This window comes from Myotis yumanensis, unplaced genomic scaffold, assembly GCF_028538775.1.
Source record: "Myotis yumanensis isolate MYYU_CA2020_CCGP unplaced genomic scaffold, mMyoYum1.0.hap1 SCAF_3, whole genome shotgun sequence".
NCBI classification, from domain to species: domain Eukaryota; kingdom Metazoa; phylum Chordata; class Mammalia; order Chiroptera; family Vespertilionidae; genus Myotis; species Myotis yumanensis.
The window spans coordinates 133703252-133728023 of NW_027223754.1; the positions used below are offsets into that span (position 1 = coordinate 133703252).

The following is a 24772-nucleotide window of genomic DNA, read 5'->3' on the forward strand; positions in this document are numbered from 1 at the left end:
CAGGAACAAGACAGGGATGCCCACTCTCACCACTCTTGTTCAACATAGTACTGGAAGTACTAGCCATTGTGAACAGACAAGAAGGAGAAATAAAAGGCATCCAAATTGGAAAAGAAGAAGTAAAACTGTCCTTATTCGCAGATGACATGATACTGTACACAGAAAACCCTAAAGACTTCTTCAAAAAATTATTAGACTTAATAAATGAATTCAGCAATGTAGTAGGATACAAAATTAATGCCAAGAAATCTATGGCATTTCTATACACCAATAATAAACTTACAGGAAGAGAGACTAAAAAAGCAATCCCATTTACCAGCGCACCAAAAAAATTAAGATACCTAGGAATAAACTTGACTAAGGAGGTAAAAGACCTTTACGCAGAAAACTACAGGACACTGAAAAAGGAGATAGAGGAAGACATAAACAGATGGAAGAACATACCGTGTTCATGGATTGGTAGAATCAACACCATCAAGATGTCCATACTACCAAAGCAATTTATAGATTCAATGCAATCCCCATTAAAATACCAATGGCATATTTCACAGACCTAGAACAAACTTTCCAAAAATTCATCTGGAATAAAAAAAGACCCTGAATACCTGCAGTAATCCTGAGAAGGAAGAACAAAGTAGGTGGGGTCTCAATACCAGATATCAAGCTGTATTACAAAGCCGCTGTTCTCAAAACTGCCTGGTACTGGCACAAGAACAGACATATAGATCAATGGAATAGAATAGAGAACCCAGAAATCGACCCAAACCACTATACTCAATTAATATTCGACAAAGGAGGCATGAACATACAATGGAGTCAAGACAGCCTCTTCAATAAATGGTGTTGAGAAAACTGGACAGATACATGCAAAAAAATGAAACTAGACCACCAACTTACACCATACACAAAAATAAACTCAAAATGGATAAAGGACTTAAACATAAGATGGGAAGCCATAAAAATACTAGAGGAATCCACAGGCAGCGAAATCTCAGACACATGCTGAAGCAATTTCTTCACTGATACTGCTCCTAAGGCAATGGAAACTAAAGAGAAAATAAACAAATGGGACTACATCAAAATCAAAAGCTTTTGCACAGCAAAGGAAACCATCAACAAAACAACAAGAAAGCCCACTGCATGGGAGAACATATTTGCAAATGTTATCACTGATAAGGGTTTAATCTCCAACATTTACAGGGAACTCATACAACCTAACAAAAGGAAGATAAACAATCCAATCAAAAAATGGGCAATGGACCTAAATAGATACTTTCAAAAGAAGACAGAAGAAAGGCCAAAAGACATATGAAAACATGTTCAAAGTCACTAATCATCTGAGAGATGCAAATCAAAACAACAATGCGGTACCATCTCACACCTGTCAGAATGGCTATCATCAACAAATCAACAAGCAACAAGTGCTGGCTAGGATGTGGAGAAAAAGGAACTCTCGTGCACTGCTGGTGGAAATGCAGACTGGTGCAGCCACTGTGGAGAACAGTATGGAGTTTCCTCAAAAAACTAAAAATGGTACTCCCATTTGACCCCTTGATCCCACTTCTAGGAATATATTCCAAGAAACTAGAAACACCAATTAGAAAGGATATATGCACCCCTATGTTCATAACAGCACAATTCATAATAGCTAAGATTTGGAAATAGCCTAAGTGCCCATCAATAGATGAGTGAATTAAAAAACGGTGGTACATCTACACAATGGAATACTATGCTGTTGTAAAAAGGAAGGAATTCTTACCATTTGCAACAGCATGGATGGAACTGGAGAGCATTATGCTAAGTGAAATAAGCCAGTCAGAGAAAGATAAATATCACATGATCTCACTCATTTGTGGAATATAATGAACAACATAAACTGATGAACAAAAACAGATCCAGAGACAGAGAAGCATCAATCAGACCATCAAACCTCAGAGGGAAGGTAGGAGAGGGTGGGGGTAAGGGGGAGAGTTCAACCAAAGGACTTATATGCTAGCATATAGGCCTAACCAATGGACACAGACAACAGGGGGGTGAGGACATGTGTGGGGGGATGGGGGGTAATGTGGGGATAAGGACACATATGTAATAACTTGATCAATTAAAAAGATTTTAGAAAAGCAGGTGTAGCCATACTTATATCTGATAAAATTAATCTCAAGATAACAAGAGACAAAGATGGACACTTTATAATGATAAAGGGAATACTACATCAAGAAAATATAACACTTCTTAATATATATGCATCCAACCAGGGAGCACCGAAATATATTAAACAGCTACTCACAGAACTAAAGGAAAAAAAACAGAGAGAGAAATATCTTGCATGTACCCCAACCAAGCCAAGGATCGAACCTGCAACTGAGTTTCATGCCCTTGACCAGATTGAACCTGGGACCCTTCTATCCACTGAGTTAAACCAGCTAGGGCAAGACAACATGATTTTCAATCAATATACAGAGAAGGTATAATTAGTCTATTCTATAAAAGAGATTTAATCTGATGAAATTAATATGATTTCAAGCTTCAGATACAGTGGTGTATTTGACTGAGCATTCCTACTTCAAGGAATCTATCTATCTATATAAAAGCCTAAGTGACTGACCAACCAAATGACTAGTCGACTAGTCTCTATGATGCGCATTGAACACCAGGGTGCAAACTCTTAATGCAAGAGCTGCCTCCTGGTGGTTAGTGTGCCCCCACAATGGGAGTGCCGCTCAGTGACCGATGGGTGCCAGATGCTGGGCTCACAGCTGCCCAGCGCAGCTGCAGCAGCATGAGCCTCTCCAGCCTCCATGGCAGCTATACTGAGCAGCGGTGGTGGCAGCAGGCACAGTGGGATCTGGATGAGCAGGAACAGCAGGGTGCCTGGCCCGGGCTTGGGCTCCTCCTGGGCCACCTGACATTTTGCGCACTACTACATCCCCCGGGGATGTCAGACTGCCAGTTTCAGCCCACAGGCCAGGGGATCGGGCTGAAACGGGAAGTTTTACATCCCCCGAGGGGTCCCAGATTGCGAGAAGGCGCAGGCCAGGCTGAGGGACCCCACCGGTGCATGGAATAAAAAAATGTAGCAAAGGCTTTCTGTTTACAGTAAATATGGAGTAGTTAGGTAATCAGAAACAATTCTTTATTGATAACCAGAAAAAATGACAAAATATGAACATCAAGGCATTTAATAACTAAAATAATATAGAAGAAAAGGGTTAAGTTCCAAAAAAGTGAAATGAGCATATTATTTAGGGATATCTATTAATTCTAGGAAAAGATGGCTTGCAACACTAGGGAGTCAAAACATGTGCTCCAGGGATGTCCTCAGAGAAGGAGGCCTCATGAATCCCTACCTTACTTTTGGTTGGGACCTCCATGTGCTATACATTAATTCAAATATAGAATGGCTCCAAGGTACTGAAGCAAGCTTTAAATAGTCTCTCTCTATATATAGATTTAGCTGCACTAGATTGCTAGTGCAAACAGTAAAGACCTCTGGAGGAAAATAACAGCATCATAGCCTCAAATGAATTATACAGTTTTGTTTTTTCTTAGTGTACTTTGACTGTAAAAAAATAAAAATAAAAAATTAAAGCAAGTACATAACATCGTGTGAACAAAAACCCAGAAATAGAAGCCATCCACAGAGAATCAGGTAATTGTTATCAGATACAAAAATTAATAAGACTTTGTTAAACACATAAAAGTTAAATATAAAAATCTACATTGTAGATATTATAAAATGTTAATTGAATGCTAAATAAAAGAAGCAAAGACATTCTAAAGTGAAAAACTACAATAACTACAAACAAGACTTTCATGGATAGATTGGATATTATATTAGACACAGCTAAAGAGAGTTTTTATAAACTAACTAGAGGCCCGATGCATGAAATTTGTGCAAGAATGGGCCTTCCTTCCTCTGGCTGCCAGCACCAGCTTCCCTCTGGCATCTGGGACCTGGGCTGGCTTCCCTCCAGCCGCCCGCAGGCACCGGGGACCTGGGCTGGCTTCCCACCAGCTCTGGCTTTGTCTGGAAGGATGTCCGGAAGGATGTCTGGAAGGATGTCCGGTCTAATTAGCATATTATCCTTTTATTATTATAGATAGCTGTTAGACAGACATGAGCAGAGCAAAGATGATGGGCCAGGTACAGAAACTCACCAGGGTAGAAAGCCCTGGATGACTAGCAAGGAACAAAACTGGGAAAACAAGAACCTCACTCCCAAGGTAACCTATTCTCCCCTAGCATCACTGGTCATAAGGTTTAGACCCCCTGACCTTTTTCTGCTTAAATATAGCATCTAGGCCTCAGATGTACTTCAACTCCGGGCTCAGAAAAGCAGCAAAACCAGACAAGTGATGCTTGTGGCTGCCTCAGGACCAGCCTAATATATTGACTAATGACCCCCTGCCTTGGTACCACCTAATCAGTGGAGAGCATGACCCTGCAAGAGGACACCTGGTAAAAAATTCTATTGAGACCCTCCCCTGAACCTCCCCTAAGATTTCCACCTGCCAAAGAGACATAAATATGCTCAGGACAAAGGACCCAGTGGGTGCTCTCCCCCAGGGGAGCACGTCCCTGCCATCCTCTTCTCCCTTCTTTACTCTTAGGGACCCCATGAGACTTGCAACCAGGGAGCAATGGGCAGCAGCAGCTCGACCTGGGCTAACCCTAGAATCTGTCTCCAAGGCCTTTTCTCTGACTTCTCAGTGAGCCAAAGCAGCCCAGCCTAGGCTCTCCTGTTGCATCTTCTAGGCCAGTGATAGTGGACCTTTTGAGCTCGGCGTGTCAGCATTTTGAAAAACCCTAACTTAACTCTGGTGCCGTGTCACATATAGAAATTTTTTGATATTTGCAACCATAGTAAAACAAAGACTTATATTTTTGATATGTATTTTATATATTTAAATGCCATTTAACAAAGAAAAATCAACCAAAAAAATGAGTTCATGTGTCACCTCTGACACATGTGTCATAGGTTCGCCATCACTGTTCTATGCCCTTCCTTGTTTCACTGTCCTAGGTACATTTTTGCTGCCATCATGGACCCAGCACCCTTTGGCTCAGTGCTATGTAGCCCTTCCCTTTGGATATCCCCATTCCCCATCCTCTTTTCTTTAAATGAATGTAATTTTTCTTTCTTAGCCATCTAAGATTGCTCTTTAGCGTGCCCGTGTACCACCAACTTTAACCTTCCAATAGTCACAAGAAAACATCCAGAGTGATGCATAGAGATGCAAAAGAAATTTTTTAAAAATCATGAATATAATTATAAGATTATAATAGAATTATGGGATATAAAGGGGATCTCTCTCTCTCTCTCTCTCTCCATATATATAAATGACTCAGAATTTTTCAACACTGTATAAAGATGCCAATCCACAGATTTAAGAGGCATGATAGATTGAAGCAGAATAAATTCTAAGATGACCACAAGTAGGAACATCAAAGTAAACTCATGAAAATAATAAACCAAAAGAAAAATCTTAAAAAGGGAAAAGAATATTATCTTCCAAGGATCAACAATTAGGTTATTTCATATCAGCTTGAGCAGGGAAAGCTAGTATAAAATGGAATATGTTCACTATGCAAAATATATGCCAACTGTTAAGTCTATATTGCAAAATATACATATGTACATATACAAATGTGTGTATGTGTCTATACTTATGTTAAAAACATACTTAACCAAATAAAATCTGAAAAAAGTCATCCCAGCAGACCTGTACTTGAAGAAATATGGTAAATGAAAGAAGAAATAGAGAACAATGGAAGATTTAAAAAAGTGGGTGAATCCAAATGATGACTATTTATAAAAGAATAACGTCTTAAGGCATTCTAAACACACACACACACACACACACACACACATACACACACATACACACACACACACAAATTGGAAGGGAGCTAATGAAGTTTAAGTGTTCTATGACTTTAGCATTGCTTTGGGGAATAAAAAGGAAAGTACCAAATAAATTTAGATTTGGTAAATCAAGAAGGCATAATGTAATATCTATAGTAAACCAAAAGAACAGTAAAATAATACTATATAACTGGTAATATAATAGAGATGAAACATTGGATAATTTAAAACGTTAATCAAACCAAAAAGGGAAAAAACAAACAAACAAGCAAAACAGAAGGACGAATAGAATCAAATAGTAAGATAGTAAATTTAAACATAAATATATCAATAATTGCATTTAATTATTGAATTACACAATTATTAGGGACTAACTGCTACAAATCAAAGTTAGAATTTGTCAGACAGCCTTGTAAAAATAATAATGAAAATAACAAATTTTTACATTAAAGATACATACTAAAAATAGGACTTGTAGAAATATTATAAGTAAAACTAAGCCCTGTGCATGAATCCGTGCACCAGTAGCTCTCTGCGGGGCCTGGCTGCTCCGCAACCACTGCCCAGAGGCTCTCAGCGGCCCAGAGGCCCATCCGCGGCCGGGTGCAGAACGTTTGCCTTGTCGCCAGGGCGACGAGGCAAGCGTTCCCCCCCGACCCCCTGCCACTTCATGCCCACTGCCCAGAGGCCCTCCGCGGAAATGGGTGTGGGGGGTGCGGGAAGAGACTGGACAAAAATCGTACACCTATGGATGAGGACAGTGGGGGGGGGGGTAAGGGTAGAGGGTGGGGTGGGAGCCAGGTGGAGGGGAGCTATGGGGGGAAAAAAGAGGAACAACTGTAATAATCTGAACATTAAAGATTGAATTTAAAAAAAATAGAGATTGTATAACACTGTCACATACCGGATATTAAAAATGATAGCTATTATTGTTTCCTGTAACAATTATATTCATTGAAAACAAGGAGTTTAAAAACTATAATTGTGGTGACCAGATAAGTCTTCAGAGAACTGTTTGAGGTAAACCTTAAAGAAGGAATAGGGTATTAATACACGCTGAATAAACATCTATCCTATCTAATAATAGACAAAGATTCAAATTGACCATACCTTCGCTACGCCCACCATTGGCTAATCAGAACAATATGCAAATTAACTGCCAACAAAGATGGCGGTTAATTTACATATGTAGGCGCAAAGCGGCGGAGCGAAGACTGAAGGTGGCTCCGGCCGGAGCAGCGAAAGGCTTGAAGGCGGCTCCAGCCAGAGCGAAGGCCTGGGTCCCAGGTGCCGGAGTAAAACCAGTTCCGGCAGCCAGGGGAAGGGAAGGCCTATTGCACGAATCTTTTTGTGCAACAGGCCTCTAGTATATATATAACTGAATAAGAAGTAATTTGATCCAGTCAGTGCATTTGGATCAAAAGGGAAAATTTAGATGGGGAGGAAGTTAGAATAAGTTACCACCCTTCCTCTTTTAATCTTAGAAATCCTTTGCTGTTGAATGAAAAATGAGAACTGAGCAAAATAGACTTATAGCAAGCCTTACCTTAGAATACCATTACTCCTCAACATATCTAAGAAAATTATTTTCTCCCAATAAAAATTTCTGATATTTCTTCCATTCTGCATCCAAGACAAAACAAAAACAAACAATAGCCAAAAAAACTTTCAAAGGACTTAAATGTAATAAATACAAAGAATTGCTTAAATATTCTTGAGACATTACTGCTTCAATGTTTTCTTTATTAGCACTTTAAAAGTTTTCTAGGTCTCACAAAATAAAACTCAAGCCAAGAGTGTTTATCCCGCAAAGGGCCCCTGCCCATGGCAAAGTTAGCATTTGGATATACTTGCTACAAATATCTTTTTCAAAGAATTCCTCCCACTGAAATGAGCCAATGGTCTCAAAAACATTCCTGCCAGAGGAGAAAAAAAGAAACAAAAAACTCGCTTGTAAGGAACAGCCAAACTACAAATGTTAAATTAGGCTGGAGGTTTTCACTAAATAAGTGTTTGGTAAGCATCTATATCCTTAGCTGTTTAGTACGTTTGACAGTCACCTACAAACATGCCGAGTTGCATTTGAGATTTTTAATTTCAATGCAAAAAGTGCTTCAGGATCATACATGTTGCAGGGAAAAAAGAATACTGGTACAGGGATCAGCAAACTTGGATTCTAGCCCCACCTCTGCCAGGAGTTAGATGAAAACTATGTGGGTCTGTTTTTCCATGTGTAAACTAAGCCCAAGCCAAGACTGGCAGATCTGTAAAATCCCTTTCAGCTCTGTACTAGGCATTGTGTTGTGTTTCAAAACTACAGTATTACTTCAGCTATTCAAGGACTTTTGTGCTTCCCTACCAATCTGATTATTTTTTTGGTTCTATATCTTTAAAAAAATGTCATTGGGAATATTTTTATTGACTTTAGAGAGAGGAAGGGAGAGAGAGAGAGAAAGAGAGAGGGATTGATTGATATCTTGCCTCCCTTACATTTCCTGAATGGGGATTGAACCTGCCAGTGTACAGGACCACACTCCAAACAACTGAGCCATGTTGGCCAGGGCAAGAAAAAAAAATGTGATTTTGACAGGGATTGCATTAAATATGTATATTGCTTTGGGTAATATGGACATTTTAACTATTATATTGATTCTTTCAATCCATGACCCTGAGTAACTTTCCATTTCATTGTGTCTTTTTCAATCTCTTCAATAATGCTTTGTAGTTTTCAGTATGTAGGTCCTTCACATGCTTTGTTAAGTTTATTCCTAGGTATTTTTTTCTTTTTGTTGCAAATGCAAAAGAAATTATTTTTTCCCCATTTCTTTCTCTGAAATTTCATTGCTAGTATAGGAATGCAGTGGATTTTTGTTCATTATTTTTGTATCCTGCAACTTTACTGTATTTGTTTATTGTTTCTAATTGTTTTTTGGTTGAGTCTTTAGGGTTTTCTATGTAAAGAATCATGTTATCTGCAAAAAGTGACATTTTCATTTCTTCACTCCCAATTTGGATGTCTTGTCTTTCCTTCTCTTTTCTGATTGCTCTGGCTAGGACTTCCAGAACTATGTTGAATAAGAGTGGTGAGAGTGTACATCCTGTTTTGTTCCTGATTTTAGAGGGAAAGCTTTCAGTTTTTCACCTTTGAGTGTGATATTTGCTGAGGGTCTGTTACATATGGCCTTTATTACATTGAGGTACTTCCCTTCTGTGTACATTTTATTGAGTGTTTTAATCACAAATGGATGTTGTAGCTTATAAAATGCTTTTCTGCACCTATTGAAGAGATTATGTGATTTTATCTTTATTTTGCTAATGTGGTGTATTACATTGATCAATTTGCATATGTTGAACCTTCCTTTTCTCCTGGAATAAACCCCACTTGATCGTGATGTATAATTTTTTAATGCATTGTTGTATTTGACATGAAGTATTTTGTTTAGGATTGTTGCATCTGTACCCATCAGACATACTGGTCTGTAGTTTTCTTTTGGGAGTTATCCTTGGAAAGTTTTGGTATCAGGATTATATTGGCCTCATAAAATGTGTTAGGAAGTATTGCCTCTTTTTCAATTTTTTGGAAGAATTTGAGAAGGATAGATATCATCTCTTCTTTGAATATTTGGTAGAATTCGCTAATGAAGCCATCTGGTAATGGACAAGTAATAACAAGGGTTGGAGAGTTTGTAGAGCAGCGGTTTTCAACCTGTGGGTCGCACCCCTTTGGTGGTCGAACGACCCTTTCACAGGAGTCGCCTAAGACCATCCTGCATATCAGATATTTACATTACGATTCATAACAGTAGCAACATTACAGTTATGAAGTAGCAACGAAAATAATTTTATGGTTGGGTCACAACATGAGGAACTGCATTTAAAGGGCCAGAAAGTTGAGAACCACTGTAAAAAAGGAACTCTCATTCACTGCTCATAGGAATGTAGACTGGTACAGTCACTGCAGAAAAAGAGTATGGAGGTTCCTCAAAAAACAAGAACAAAGCAATTCCTCATGTGGGTATCTACCAGAAAAAAAAAACTGAAAACATTTATTTACAAAGATATATGCATCCCTATGTTCACTGCAGCATTATTCATGGTGGTCAAGACATGGAAATGACCAAAGTGTTCTTTGACATATGGCTGAATAAAGAAGATGTACATATATAAAAAGGAATACTACTCACCCATAAGAAAAGATGAAATACTGCCATTTGCAACAACATGGATCTTGAGAATATCAGAAAACAAAACAAAACAAAACTAAGAACCATATGATTTCACTCATATGTATATATATAAAATAGACAGAACGATGGAACAACCAAACAACCCAATAACCGGTCGTGCGCTGACCACCAGGGGGCATGCATGGAACACGGCGGGCGTTGGCTATGGCCGGGATGGTGGAGCAGGTGAGCAGGGGAGGGGGTGCCAGACCAAGGCAGGAAGCCGGTCGCTGTCATCAGGGCGAGCCTCTGGTGGTTACTGAAAATTCTTTGCTCCCACGTGCTGCAGTCCCACCCAGCACTCACACCTGCTGCTGGCACCGGAGCCACTGCTCGCACCTGCTGCTTGTGCCTAGTGCTGGCCCCGATCACTCGGCACCATCAGCGGGTGTGAGCAGTTGCCAGCCCTGACACCCCTCAGGGCTTCTCCACCTCCCCCTGCTCCTGAGGGGCAGCAGCCGCCGCTCACACCCGCTGATGGTGCCGGCCTGGCCCCAATTAATCTGCGTTATCAGTGGGTGTGAGCGGGGCCGGTGCCATCAGTGCATGGAAGCAGTGGCAGTGGGAGAGGGGCTGTTGACAGACAGGGGACCAGGGGCTGCGGCAGGAGGGGCCGGGCAGGGGTGCAGAGGATGGGCCGAGATCCGCCCCTGTGCCTGCAGCAGCCTGACGGCCCACAGTTCCTTTCAAGGTGCACAAATTCATGCACTGGGCCCTAGTATGGGATATAAAATTGAAACTCACAGACACAGACAACAGCATGGTAGTAACCAGAGGCAAGGGGGTTTGAAAGTAGTAAACCATAAAGGAAGCCAAATGCATGGTGACAGTGATTTGACACAGGATGGTAGGCACACAATGCAGTACACAGATCATGTGTCATAGAAATGTACACTTGAAGACCATAATTGTACTAACCAATGTTACCTCAATAAATATAATTTAAAAAATAAAATAAAAAACCTAAAAAGCCAGCACCATCTAGTGGAATCCAAAGGATTCACTAAATATGCAACGAAAGACATTTCTACAAGCAAACTATCCAGAGCTTTATTTTTACTTCACTATTTTTCTAAAGTTCCAGGGACATTTGGTAGCAAGAATCAGCTTACGCACATTTCCCTGAGTCATGATATAGCAATGAAGCTTTGTGAAAATGCTGAATTATTTCAGTATCTTTCATACTTATTATATACTAGTGTCACTTTTCCATAAAGTGATATGATGCGAAAATAAGGCAGCAGAGAAAAAACAAGACAAACAAACAAACAAAAAAACCCTCTTAGTAGCTCCATTAATTTACAATATTTTCTAGGAAGGTTATTACCTGTAATTTATAAATGAACAAGTTAATTGCTTGCATAAAAGAAACATATTTTCCAGATTAAAGATTTCCTAAAATAGCAGATCAGAAGCTTCATCAATGAGAAAATAAAAATAATTATTTCCTCTTACACATTAAAATCATACTTATTTTCATGTTGTCCAATATTCAATAAATGAAGTATGTCAGTTTACCCCTAATCTGTTTCTCTCTATATAAATATTTATCACTAGGATAATCCTGGTGAAATTCAGGATCTTTAATTGTTATGTTTATTGCTGCATCCTCAGCAATATTCCAGTGCTATGTTCTTGTGCCTGGAAAAGTGCTAGCACATAATAAGTGCTTAATAAATTTTCTCATTAGTAAATTCATTAATGAATAAACCTTGAAATTATTACAGTTTTTTCAGCATAAAGAATTGTACTACAATGTAACAAAAAAGTAAAAATATTAAATATTAAATGCATATTTATTAGAGAGGCAGTAGTACGAGGCAATTAAAAAATTAGATATAAGGTAGACTGCTGAATTTCAAATCCTGACTTTGTCATTTACTAACTGTGGTCTTAGACAATTTACTGAACCTCTCTGCGCTTCAGTTATCTTACCTGAAAAAAAAAAAAAAAGATTTAATAGCATCTAACTCATAGCAATTCTAGGGAAATCAAATGATTTAATACAGCATAAAATAATGCCAAGTGGTAAAAAATTATCTATTACTTTATTATTTTAAGTTGTATTTGTTTCTGTAAAAATTTATAAAAGAATTTTGTCATACACATTTTTTCAAAATTAATTTAGTTTCAAACGTTTCTACTAGAAATTCAATAAAATTTGACGTAAAAATGAGAGGGACAAAGAAAACTAGATTATAAATTCTACGTCTCTTATTTTTCATTTGCTTTGGCCATTCATTAAAATATATATATATATATATATTATATATATATATATATTTATACTCAAAATAAAAAAGGTTTCCCACAGAGATTTTGTAAACTTTAATAATCAGTTAGAGCATCCATTCAATGAATATTTTCCCACATTATTTGCACAAAACAAAATGCTTTACCAAAGCATGTATATAATCCTATCTAATAATAGAGAAACATGGTAATTAACCGTAACTTCGCTACCCTTCCCATTGGCTAATCAGTGAGATATGCAAATTAACTGCCAACCAAGATGGCGGCCGGCAGCCACGCAGCTGAAGCGAACATGAGGCTTGCTTGCTCCAGTGACGGAGGAAGCCAAGGTTCCCCGCCTGCCGCGGCCCAGTTCTGAGCTCCAGATGCAACAATGTTGCAATTATAGAAGCTAAACAAACCCAGATACCTGCTTTCAGCCGCCAGCAGGCTCAGAGCTTAGAGCGCCAGTGATGGCAACAGATTTTCAATTATAGAAGCTAAACAAACCCAGATACCTGCTTTCAGCCAGCCACAGCCTCAGAGCTGGAGCCGGCTCTCAGCTCCAGTGACAGCTATAGAAGGTAAATAAATCCCAGAATAAAAAAAAAGAGGCTGGGAGCTTCAGTCGCCCGCCAGCCTGAAAACGGCCCTCAGCCCCTCACCCAGACTGGCCAGGCACGCCAGTGGGGACCCCTACCCTGAAGGGGGTGTGACCAGCTGCAAACAGCCATCAGCCTGTCATCCAGGCTGGCCAGGCACCCAAGCGGGACCCTCACCCTGATCCGGATCACCCTTCAGGGCAAACCACCCAGCCCCCACCCGTGCACCAGGCCTCTATCCTATATAGTAAAAGGGTAATATGCAAACTGACCCTAACAGCAGAAAGACCGGGAATGACTGGGCACTATGACACACACTGACCACCAGGGGCCAGATGCTGAATGCAGGAGCTGCCCTCTGGTGGTCAGTGCACTCCCACATGGGGGAGCTCTGCTCAGCCACAAGCCAGGCTGATGGCTGCCAGTGCAGCGGTGGTGGTGGGAGCCTCTCCTGCCTCCTCAGCAGCGCTAAGGATGTCTGACTGCAGCTTAGGTCTGCTCCCTGCTGGCAAGTGGGCATCCCCTGAGGGCTGCCGGGCTACCAGAGGGATGTCTGATTGCCAGCTTAGGCCCAATCCCCCGGGGAGCAGGCCTAAGCCAGCAAGTGGTCACCCCTGAGGGGTCCCAGACTTCGAGAGGGCACAGGCCGGGCTGAGGGACTCCCTACCCCCGAGTGCACAAATTTGTGTGCACTGGGCCTCTAGTAATAATATAACAAACCTTAACACTTAAACTGAAGTCCACCCAAATTAACTGAATTATAAAAGATAGCCATGTAACTCAAAGAAAAATCATAAAACATTTTAAATAAAACAGTATAATAAAATAGCTTGTTTGATTAAAATAAATCCATCTTTAAAATCATCAACCTAGTGAACTTAATTAAATTAAAGCAATTATTTTGTGCATTAAGTAAAAATATCCTAGTATCAAAACTTGCTACCAATATAGAACCAATAATAAGATATTATAGAAAAATGTATATGGTATTCTTTAAATTACTTCAAAATTTATATGACCCTATATATCCTAATGTAATATAATAGTTTCTTTTTTACTAAATTTGGCTAGAGAATAATTTGTATATATATTAGAAATAACACTTTAACTTATATTTCAATTATAATCCTATATAACAAAAGGCTAATATGCTAAGTGCCTGGTTGTCCATTCAACCAGTCAAAGCGTAATGTGCTAATGATATGCTAAGGCCACTCAACCGCTTGCTATGACATACACTGACCACCAGTGGGCAGACACTCTGACCACTAGGTTAGCTTGCTGCTGGGGTCCAGACGCTCAGGACTGAGCGAGATGGGCTGGACACACCCTGAAGATCTCCTGTGGCCCCTCCCCAGCTGGCCAACCTCCCGCGTCCCTCCCTGGTCCTGATCATGCACCAGTGGGGTCCCTCAGCCTGGCCTGTGACCTATTGCAATTGGGACCCCTCAGGGGATGTCAGAGAGATGGTCTTGACCCGATTCCGCAGGCCAGGCCTAGGGACCCCACTGGTGCATGAATTTGTGCACTGGGCCTCTAGTTAATAATAATAATTAAAACCATCTCTTTCCATAGCTACAGCACACAATATATTTAAACATTAAAGGCAATAATAAAAATATATTAACTTTGTAATTTTAATTTAGAGAATTAAATTTTAAATTACCTTTTAAAAATGTATCTTTATTGTTAAAAGTATTACAGATGTCCCCCTTTTTTCCCCAATGACCCCCTCCCTCTTCCACACCCTTCCCCAGGCATTTAAAAAGAAAATTTCATAGTGTGTTGTTATTTCTATAAACAGTTTAACTAGAATGGAAAACACTGAGCATGAATAATTTCCAATAATTGTTTTAAATAAATTGATGCAGTAGCTCTTCTCATTCACTTAAATGTAAAGAAGGTCAAATGAAAATGTACATTAATATTTTATCATAAAAAGTATAATTAGCACTAACATTACATATTAACTATTGGAATAACTACAGCTTAGAAAGAATTAGAAACAAATTAAACTTGAAACTACAGATATATACTATCTGGTATTGCTTCCAATGTTATTTCACCTACATAAGAAATATAGCATGGATTAGTAACTTATTAATTTATAAACACAAATCTATCTTTGTGCCCCTTCATAAGAGTTTTCAGCATCAATTTATCATTGAAAGACAAAATCTATGCTTTTCACTTAGCTTAACCAGAATCTCTGTAAGCAGTTTCTGAAGATGAAAAACAGACTCCAACTGGTTTTCAGAAAACCTACTTTCTCAGGTATACTCTTCTCACACTCAATAAATAGTGTTTTCATTGTCCCAACAGACAGCAAAGACGTCTTTTACCTTGTTTGCTCTATACTACATAGAGATACCTCAGGTACATCAATTAATACGATGGCAGCTTTCACATAAATCTTGCAGATACCCTATCCCAGGAAATCCACTGCCCACAAAAAATCCCATACAGCACTGCTGGCAATGAAAGTGAAGTGAATGAGAGTTCAAGCATTTCTTCTTACAAACAGCCTTTCAATTTTTTTTAAGCATGCTGTACTGTGTGCCAATACAGTAACATACATCTCAATGCACTTGCCTTCATTCCAACAAAAACAACAAAATATTCCTATATGTATATTACATTGAAATTTTAAAATAAAAATTCTGTATCAAAAGTATCAGTATTTCCATATGGAGAAGTCATGAGTAGTCCTAAAGTAGGCAACACAGATATGCAGGAAAATAAACAAATTAAAGTATATTATACATTATACTATTTTCAAAGGTGTTTTTTTGAAACATTTGCAAAACAAAAGCTTTCTTTGTGCTAACAACTGTATTTTCCTCATATTTAAAATATGTGGGAAATGATGTGACTGCCTAGATCCAACTATCTCCATACCGCCTCCAGATTTTCATAGAGAGCAAAAAGAAATAAAAAATACCTACAAATTACCCTTCCCATTTAAATGGGAAATAAAGAAATTACAAGCTGATTTTTTCTAAATGGGGCAATAAGTAAGTATCCAGAACCAACACATTCTAGGCTGAATCCACAGAGGGAATCCTAGGGAAACAGAATGGACAAGTAAGAAATGAAGGTGCCCTATTGGTGGAAGAACCCATGTATTATCAACAAGGCCTCCCACCAGTAAGAGAGAGCATTACCCTGAGCGCCATGGCAGCACTGAGACCAATTATGTAAGTTAAGTTAATAAATACAAATGACCATGGTCTATATATGAGGGGGAAACATTTAAGCTTGGATCAAAATTTAAAACACAAATCTATGCTGTATATAAAGACATACCTAAAACACAGTGATTCAGCCAAAACCGGTTTGGCTCAGTGGATAGAGCATTGGCCTGCAGACTGAAAGGTCCCAGGTTCGATTCCGGTCAAGGGCATGTACCTGGGTTGCGGGCACATCCCCGGTGGGAGGTGTGCAGGAGGCAGCTGATCGATGTTTCTCTCCCATCGATGTTTCTAACTATCTATCTCTCTCCCTTCCTCTCTGTAAAAAATCAATAAAATATATTTAAAAAAAAAAAAATAAAACACAGTGATTCAGAAAAATTAAAGAAAGTCGTTTTTATAAATTGCCAAAAAGGTAAATATGAACAAAAAAGAAGCTGTTAGACAAGGTAGAATTTAATCTCAAAAGCAATAAAGAGACAAAAAAGGGCACATAATTTTCTAGGCTAAAATTCACAATGAAGATAATTCAGTTAAGAAGATATATTGAACAGCATGGAGCAACATTCATTAAGCAGAAACCAAATGACACACAAAAAAAGAGATACACTGATAAGCAACAGACAGATTTAAGCTACCTCAACTCCTATAGCCCAAGATATATCAAGTAGATATAAATACCTAAAACAAGTGGTCAAGGTAGAGCTATATTGAAATAAAAATAAATAACTTCCTTTTCAAGTATACATGAAACATTCCTAAAAATTGACCACAATTAGAAAAATCACAGTAAGTTCCAAAAAGCAGAAATAGCATAAAATTGTTCTCTGACCATATGCTATAAAACTAGAAAAAAATAACAGCAAAAAAGTCCTTTTCATATGCAAATTTAAAATCTTACCTAAACGATAAAATTATAGAACTGATGAAAATACCTATATACCAGAAGTTATGCATTAGTAGTACTCAGAAGAAAATTTATAGATTTAAGTATTTATGTCAATAACAGTGAAAAAGATAAAGAAATTAAATATTTTACGAAAAAATAAAAGAACAACAACATAAATTGGTATTAGCATGTATCAGTGATAGGAATACAAAATTATACAACCTATATAAAATGCATCTTGCACTGTCTTCCTAAATCACAGATGTCCTTTGCCCCAACAATATATAGTGTGGGAAATTAACAAAGATATATCTGATAAAGTGTGAAATGACATTATGGCAATGTAGGAAAATAGAAACCATTCAATGTCCATTAGTCAAGGACTGGTGAAATACACTCTGATCTATCTACAAATTGAATACTATAAAGCCATATTCAGGCTTGTTAAGTGAAAAAAGGTAAGAAAGAAAGGCACAGTACTTAAAATATTCTATATTTGAGAAAGGATTAGCATATATAAGTATATTTTTACATATCTGAAAATGCACATTTATATATACATACATGTATATACATATACTTTTGAAACACATATATTACTATATACATATATATATGTTATATAAACATATATACAAAATCATCTATAATAATAAAAACATAATATGCAAATTGATCGAACGACCGAACAGCAGAAGGACCATCCAGATAACCTTTTGGACGACCACACTATGACACACACTGGTGCCAGGCCAGTCAAGGTGGGTGAGATGCGATTGGTCAGGAGGCTCGCCATCGTCCCATGATCGCCCCGCAGAGGGAGGCCCAGCCCACCCTCTGTGGGGCGATCAATGGGGGGCCTCCACAATCGATTGCCCCAAAGACGGAGGCCCATGCCACCAGATGGTGAGGTGATCGATGGGGAGGGGGGGGGCGTGATTTCCCCAAAGAGGGAGGCCCAGGCTACCTGGCTGGCAGTGCTACAGCAGGTGGGCGGGGCCTCCCTCTGCACGGTGATTGATCTGGGGACCCCGTGATTGATTGCCCCACAAAGGAAGGCCCAGGCCAGCCCAGCAATCACACCCCATGCCTGTTGCCTGCAAAGGGAGGCAACTGGTGGTAGGGAGGTGGGGGACAGCACCACACAGATGGCAAGCAGTGGCAGCAGCGGGGGCGGGGCCAGCTGCCAGCAGCAGGGGGAAGGAAAGCCCCAATAGGCCCTGATCGCTGGCCAGGCCTAGGGACCCTACCTGAGGGGTCCCAGATTGAGAGAGGACACAGGTTGGGCTGTGGGACATTCCCCCCGCCATGCACGAATTTCATGCACCAGGCCACTAGTCTATATATAAAAATAGATGAGAGAACAGTGAAAAAAACAGGCATGTAAGCAAAATCTCTTTGAGTATGCCTTTTTAAAATGCAGTTTCAGCCCAGCCAGTGTGGCTCAGTGGTTGAGCATCGACCCATGCACCAAGAAGCCGCAGGTTGGATTCCCAGTCAGGGCACATGCCCGGTTTGTGGGTTGCCACTCAATCCCCAATAGGGGGTATGCAGGAGGCAGCCAATCAATGATGCTCTCTCATCAATGATGTTTCTACCTCTCTCTCTCTCTCCCTTCCTCTCTAAAGTCAATAAAAATATATTTTTAAAAATTCAGTTTTTCTTTATAAACCTACTGTATAACATATCAAAAACAATACTGAATAAAATGGGGAAAAATCTAATTATATTTTAAATTCATAACATAATCACTAAGATAAAAAACTTTAGTTTTCACTTTGGGGAACAAAACCCAAGGGCAAAAAGAAATGCAAAGAAATTTTAAAATTAATTTAGTAATTTTATAGTTATTGATATTGGGATTATTTTTAAAGCTATTTTATGAATATTGTAAGAGATAGTAAATAATTATGTTAATGTTATCAAACAAGGGTTACAGTGGAAGAGAAAGGAAATACTATCAAGTTTAAAAAGTAAATTTGAATTGAATTATCAATATTTAAATCAATTACACAATATAATTTAAATGTCAAAATGTATAATAAGGCAATTAACTGAAATATTCTGTTTGATAAAAAATTTATGAGTTCATAAGAATACTAAGAAAGGGAAAAATGGAGAGGGAATGGAAGAGGGAGAGAGACAGACAGCCAAAGTGAGGGGAAGGAGAGAAAACAGGTATAAAATAAAGCAAAATAAATAAAACAAAAAAGCACCACTAAAGGCAACAAAGGCCACTAGCACTTTGATGTAAAAATTTTTCTATACAAAGATAGGCATTTATCCTTGTATTTTCTCTACAAACTATTTCAAGATAACCAAATAGTTCTTATTCAATAAGGATCCCAGTTTTTAAAAAAAATATGGAAGGAAAGATCAAATTAGAAAACTTACTTTTTGCATCCCCAATTGCCTTAATTAATTCAGGCCACAGTAATCAATGGCTGGAAGCAATATGAAAAAGTTGGTGAAGAACTTTATTACAAGCTACTCAATGTCAACTGTAGTAACACGCAAAGCGAACACTCTGACTCCTAATAAAAAGCCACAGAGCACCACCCATGAAAAAGTCCTGCTAAAATGACTCAATGTAAACCTAATCAAGACTGTTGCACTAACTTCCATGGCCATTAAATGCAGGGCTTCGTGAAACAATTCCAATGACACTAAAAGGAAGTAAATGGACAAATCCAGAATGTGGAAATTGTACAGGATAATTAGTATAGGTTCTGCAGTAAATCAGTGGTTGGGGCGGGGGGGGAGGGAAAGTGGGAGGATTGCTACAGATGGGAAAGACTTCAAAGACCTATATAATATAATATGTGGTCATTTCTTGTATTATGATTCAAATCAACTCAGAAAATTTTGAGAAACAAAAACTGGAGTACATATTATCAGTTTATACAAGGTATCACCATCTACACTAATAAAAGACAAAGATACTAATTGACTGTACCTTCGCTATACCCTAAGCCATGCCCACCAGCCAATCAGGCGACTATATGCAAATTAACCCAACCAATATGGCGGCCAGCAGCCACGTAGCTGGAGCAAGCAGGAGGCTTGGTTGCCCGGGTGATGGAGGAAGCCAAGCTTCCCGCCAGCCTTGAGCTGGCTGTGGCCTCCGCTCATGGCAACAAAGTTTCAATTATAGAAGATAAATAAATCCCAGACACCTGCTTCCAGCCAGCCTCCACTGGGAGCTTGGGTGGCTGGGGACTGTGGCCAGCCTGCAAAAAGCCATCAGCCCCTCACCCAGGCTGGCCAGGCACCCCAGTGGGGACCCCCACCCTGAAGGGGCTGTGGCCAGCTTGCAAACAGCCATCAGCTCCTCACCCAGGCTGGCCAGGCACCCCAGGGGGAACCCCTACCCTGAAGGGGCTGTGGCCAGCCTGCAAACAGCCATCAGCCCCTCACCCAGGCTGGCCAGGCACTCCAGTGGGGACCCCCACACTGAAGAGGCTGAGGCCAGCATGAAAACAGCCATCAGCCCCTCACCTAGGCTGCCCAGGCACCCCAGGGGGGACCCCCACCCTGAATGGGCTGTGGCCAGCTGCAAACAGCCATCAGCCCCTCACCCAGGCTGGCCAGGCACTCCTATATAATAAAAGGGTAATATGCAAATTGACCCTAACAGCAGAACGACTGGAAATGACTGGTCACTATGACACCCACTCACCACCATGGGGTAGATGCTCAATGCAGGAGCTGCCCCCTGGTGGTCAGTGCAGTCCCACAGGGGGAGCTCTGCTCAGCCACAAGCTAGGCTGACGGCTGCCAGTACAGCGGTGGTGGTGGGAGCCTCTCCCGCCTCCTCAGCAACGCTAAGAATGTCCGACTGCAGCTTAGGCCTGTTCCCCGCTGGCAAGTGGACATCCCCCAAGGGCTCCTGGGCTGCCAGAGGGATGTCTGACTGCCAGCTTAGGCCCAATCCCCCGGGGAGAAGGCCTAAGCCAGCAGGTGGTCATTCCCCGAGTGGTCCGAGACTGCAAGAGGGCACAGGCTGGGCTGAGGGACCCCCCGCAAGTGCACAAATTTTTGTGCACGGGGCCTCTAGTTAATTATAATTGGTATCAGAATGCATGTGGTTAAGTAAGAATGGGCCATATTATTAAAAACCATCTACTGAAGCATGGAAGGTGGAAATTATATAATTTTGGGGTTTGTTTTAAAAAAAGAAAAAGTAAGAACAAACCAAAAGTAATGATAAAGCAAATGTTGAACAGGTTATGTGGAATCTTCATATATTTATTTTGTAAATGTTTGAAATTTTCAACACTATAAAAATGAAAGAAAACAAAACAAAACATAAGCAAACAAATAAAACTAATATCGAGGAGGCCTAAGTAGAACCAGGGCTAAGCATAGAAAGTTGACTTGCCTTTACTCCCCATCTATTCCCATACCGACCCTGATGTTTCAGTCTATGTCACTTTCTTAATGATTCTGGGAGATAGGAGATGAAAATGATGGAACTTTGGGGAGGCTTCAAAAATTTAAGCCATTAGAATTGTACCAGAATAAAGTTTTTAGTTCCTGATCTTTTGCAATCCTTGATTATTAATTAATCATTATTTAAGCTCCTATCATGTCCCTTGAGCATTTCATAAGTTAAATAATAAAAACAAAATTGTAAGCCAGGTAGTAAATAATATAAGATTTTTACATTAGAAATAGCGGCCCGGTGAACAGATTTGTGCACCAGTGGGGTCCCTCAGTCTGGCCTGCACCCTCTCACAATCTGGGACCCATCGGGGGACCTGCGAGGATCGGGCCGAAATTGGCAGTCCGACATCCCCTGAGGGATGTAGTATGTGCGTGAGGCGGCAGGCGGCCAGGAAGGAGTCTGAGCCTGGGCCGGGTGCCGCACCGCTCGTGCTCATTCTGGCCCCGCCGCACCTACCGCTGCCGCTGCTTGGTAGCCCTGCAGTGAAGGCGGGAGAGGCTCGCACTGCTGCAGCTGCAATTGCCAGCCATGAGCCTGGCTTCTAGCGCCTGTTGGTCAGCTGAGTGGCACTCCCACTGTGGGAGCACACTGACCACCAGGGAGCAGCTCCTACATTGAGTGTCTGCCCCCTAGTGATCAGTGCACATCATAGTAACCGGTCAACTGGTTGTTCAGTCACTTAGGCTTTTATATATATAGATTATCACACCGGAAACATATAGAAGTAAGTTGAATTTCAGTTGGTAGACTAAAGAAGTTGAGTAGTAACAAGTGCAGCAACAATAGAACACTGCAAAACTTGACAGCAAAATGTAAGAGAGATGAGGTGAGGATAGAAGTGAATGGCAAGAGGAAGAACTTGACATAAAACAGATGATAAATGATGGAGTAAGGTGCCAGAGGAGACTGACAGGTATATTTATAGAATTAGAAGGACTGGCCTTAAACAAAAAAAAAGACAGTTTTGTTGCTGAATTATACGAATTATAAAGTATGAAGGTGGAAACAGAAACAGATATATAGGTACATAGATATACAAAGGGAGTGATGGAGAAGATTAGGAAGATGAATTATTTCTTCTAGGTAGTATTAGTAGCTCTAGCTAAAGAATAAAAGATTAGTACAAGTGATGTATGTACACAAGGAAAGGAGTGATGGAGTGATAAAAGGGTTTACTACAAATAACTCTGGCAGTTCCCACCAGAAAGCATAGGATCCATAAAAAATGATGGCATCAACCTGGGGTATTATATTCCCCATTAGAGCTCAGATCAATACTGGTTATAAGGAAAGGAACAGGAAGGTGCCTATACTAATAGCAAGAACTACTAACAATTACCCATTTGTCAGTGGTGGGAACATATTCCTTTTGTAAAATTTAAAAATTATTTTATGTCCTTAGTAAATAAGGATAAAAGATTAAATAAGTATGGCATGAATAAAATAAACAAATAATGGATGGTGGCCTATTCTTTAATAGGAATAAATGAAAATATATAATGATAAGAAATAAATGTCTATATATTAAAATTCCATTTTTCTCACCAATTCGAGTGATTTTATTATGTGAAAGTTCAAGATCTTGGATATTAGTGCAGCCATCCAAACCATGCAAAGAAGTTAGTTTATTTTTATTAAGAAGAACAACACAGAGATTTTCCAAATTTTCACAGTCGATAGTCTCAATATTATTTTCCTAAAACAAAGAACAAATGTAATTAGTTTTATTTCAATGGTTTCTAAAAAAAAATTTAAAGCTTGCAAAAAGATGAGATATAATCTCCAAATGAACATCTAATTATCTAACTTAGAATAACCATGCAAAATGTATTACTATCTAGATGAAAATATAGAATCTATCTATATAAAACCCTCATATGCAAATTGACCGAACGGTGGAACGACCCAACAACAGGTTGCTATGATGTGTGCTGACCACAGGGGGCATATGCGGAACATGGCAGGCCTCAGCAGCGGGTGGCAAAGCACAGAACATGGAGGGCATCAGCCACCGTGGGATGGTGGAGCAGGTGAGTGGGGGGCACCAAACCAAGGCGGGGCACTAGTCACTGTCATCAGGGCAAGCCTCTAGTAGTTACTGAAAATTCTTTGCTCCCACGTGCCACAGTCCCGCCTGGCACTCACACCTGCTGCTGGTGCCGCCCTGCTCACACCCACTGCCAGCCCCAATCACTCAGCGCCGTCAGCAGATGCAAGCAGTGGCTGCTGGTCCCGATCACCCTGAGGGCTTCTTCACCTCCCCCTGCTCCTAAAGGGCGATCGGGGCAGCAGCCGCCGCTCACACCGCTGATGGCGCCAGCCCTGTTCGCACCCACCGCCGGTGCTGGCCCCAGTCACTCTGCATCATCAGTGGGTGCAAGTGGGGCCGGTGCCATCAATGCATGGGAGCAGCAGGAGCAGGGCCGCCGGCAGACAGGGAACTGGGGGCCACAGCAAGAGGGGCTAGGCAGGGGCGCAGAGGATGAGCCGGGCGGTGGCGTGGCGATCAGATCGGCGGGGCGGGCAGATGACTGGGGGAAGGGAGGCTGCACCTGGCAGCCACTAGGGACCTTACCCATGCATGAATATCATGCACTGTGCCTCTAGTCATGTAATAAATCATTAACTGATCTTGTATTTATTGATAATCTTTTTTTTAAATATATTTTATTGATTTTTTACAGAGAGGAAGGGAGAGGGATAGAGAGTTAGAAACATCGATGAGAGAGAAACATCGACCAGCCACCTCCTGCACACCTCCTTCTGGGGATGTGCCTGCAACCAAGGTACATGCCCTTGACCGGAATCGAACCTAGGACCCTTCAGTCCACAGGCTGACGCTCTATCCACTGAACCAAACCGGTCTGGCTATTGATAATCTTTTAAAATATTGAAAATACAGAGGATGATCCTATACAATAAAAGGGTAATATGCAAATTGACCCTAATGGCAGAACGACTAGGAACAACCGGTCACTATGATGCGCACTGACCACCAGGGGGCAGACGCTCAACACAGGAGTTGCCCCCTGGTGGTCAATGTGCGCCCACAGGGGAAGCTCCGCTCAGCCACAAGCCAAGCTGATGGCTGCCAGTGCAGCAGTAGTGGCAGGAGCCTCTCCCACTTCTACAGCAACGTTGATGTCCAACTGTGGCTTAGGTCCACTCCTCCTGGGCAGCGGGCCTAAGCTGTGAGTTTGACATCCCCCGAAGGGTCCCGGACTGCGAGAGGGTGCAGGCCAGTCTGAGGGACCCCTGAGTGCACGGATTTTCATGCACTGGCCCTCTAGTATAACCAGATATTTCAATCTAAATGAA

At 40.6% G+C, this 24772-nt stretch overlaps 1 protein-coding gene across 9 annotated transcripts in view; it reads right to left on the bottom strand.

The window, feature by feature from the left end:
- The window catches only part of LRRIQ1 (leucine rich repeats and IQ motif containing 1), a 243591-nt gene that overhangs the window by 188804 nt on the left and 30015 nt on the right, over positions 1-24772 (bottom strand). For all 9 annotated transcript variants that reach the window (XM_070409621.1, XM_070409624.1, XM_070409622.1 and 6 more), the window contains exon 10: positions 23000-23150. In XM_070409621.1, the coding sequence (XP_070265722.1) occupies positions 23000-23150 (151 nt within the window). The remainder of the gene's footprint in view (positions 1-22999; positions 23151-24772) is intronic.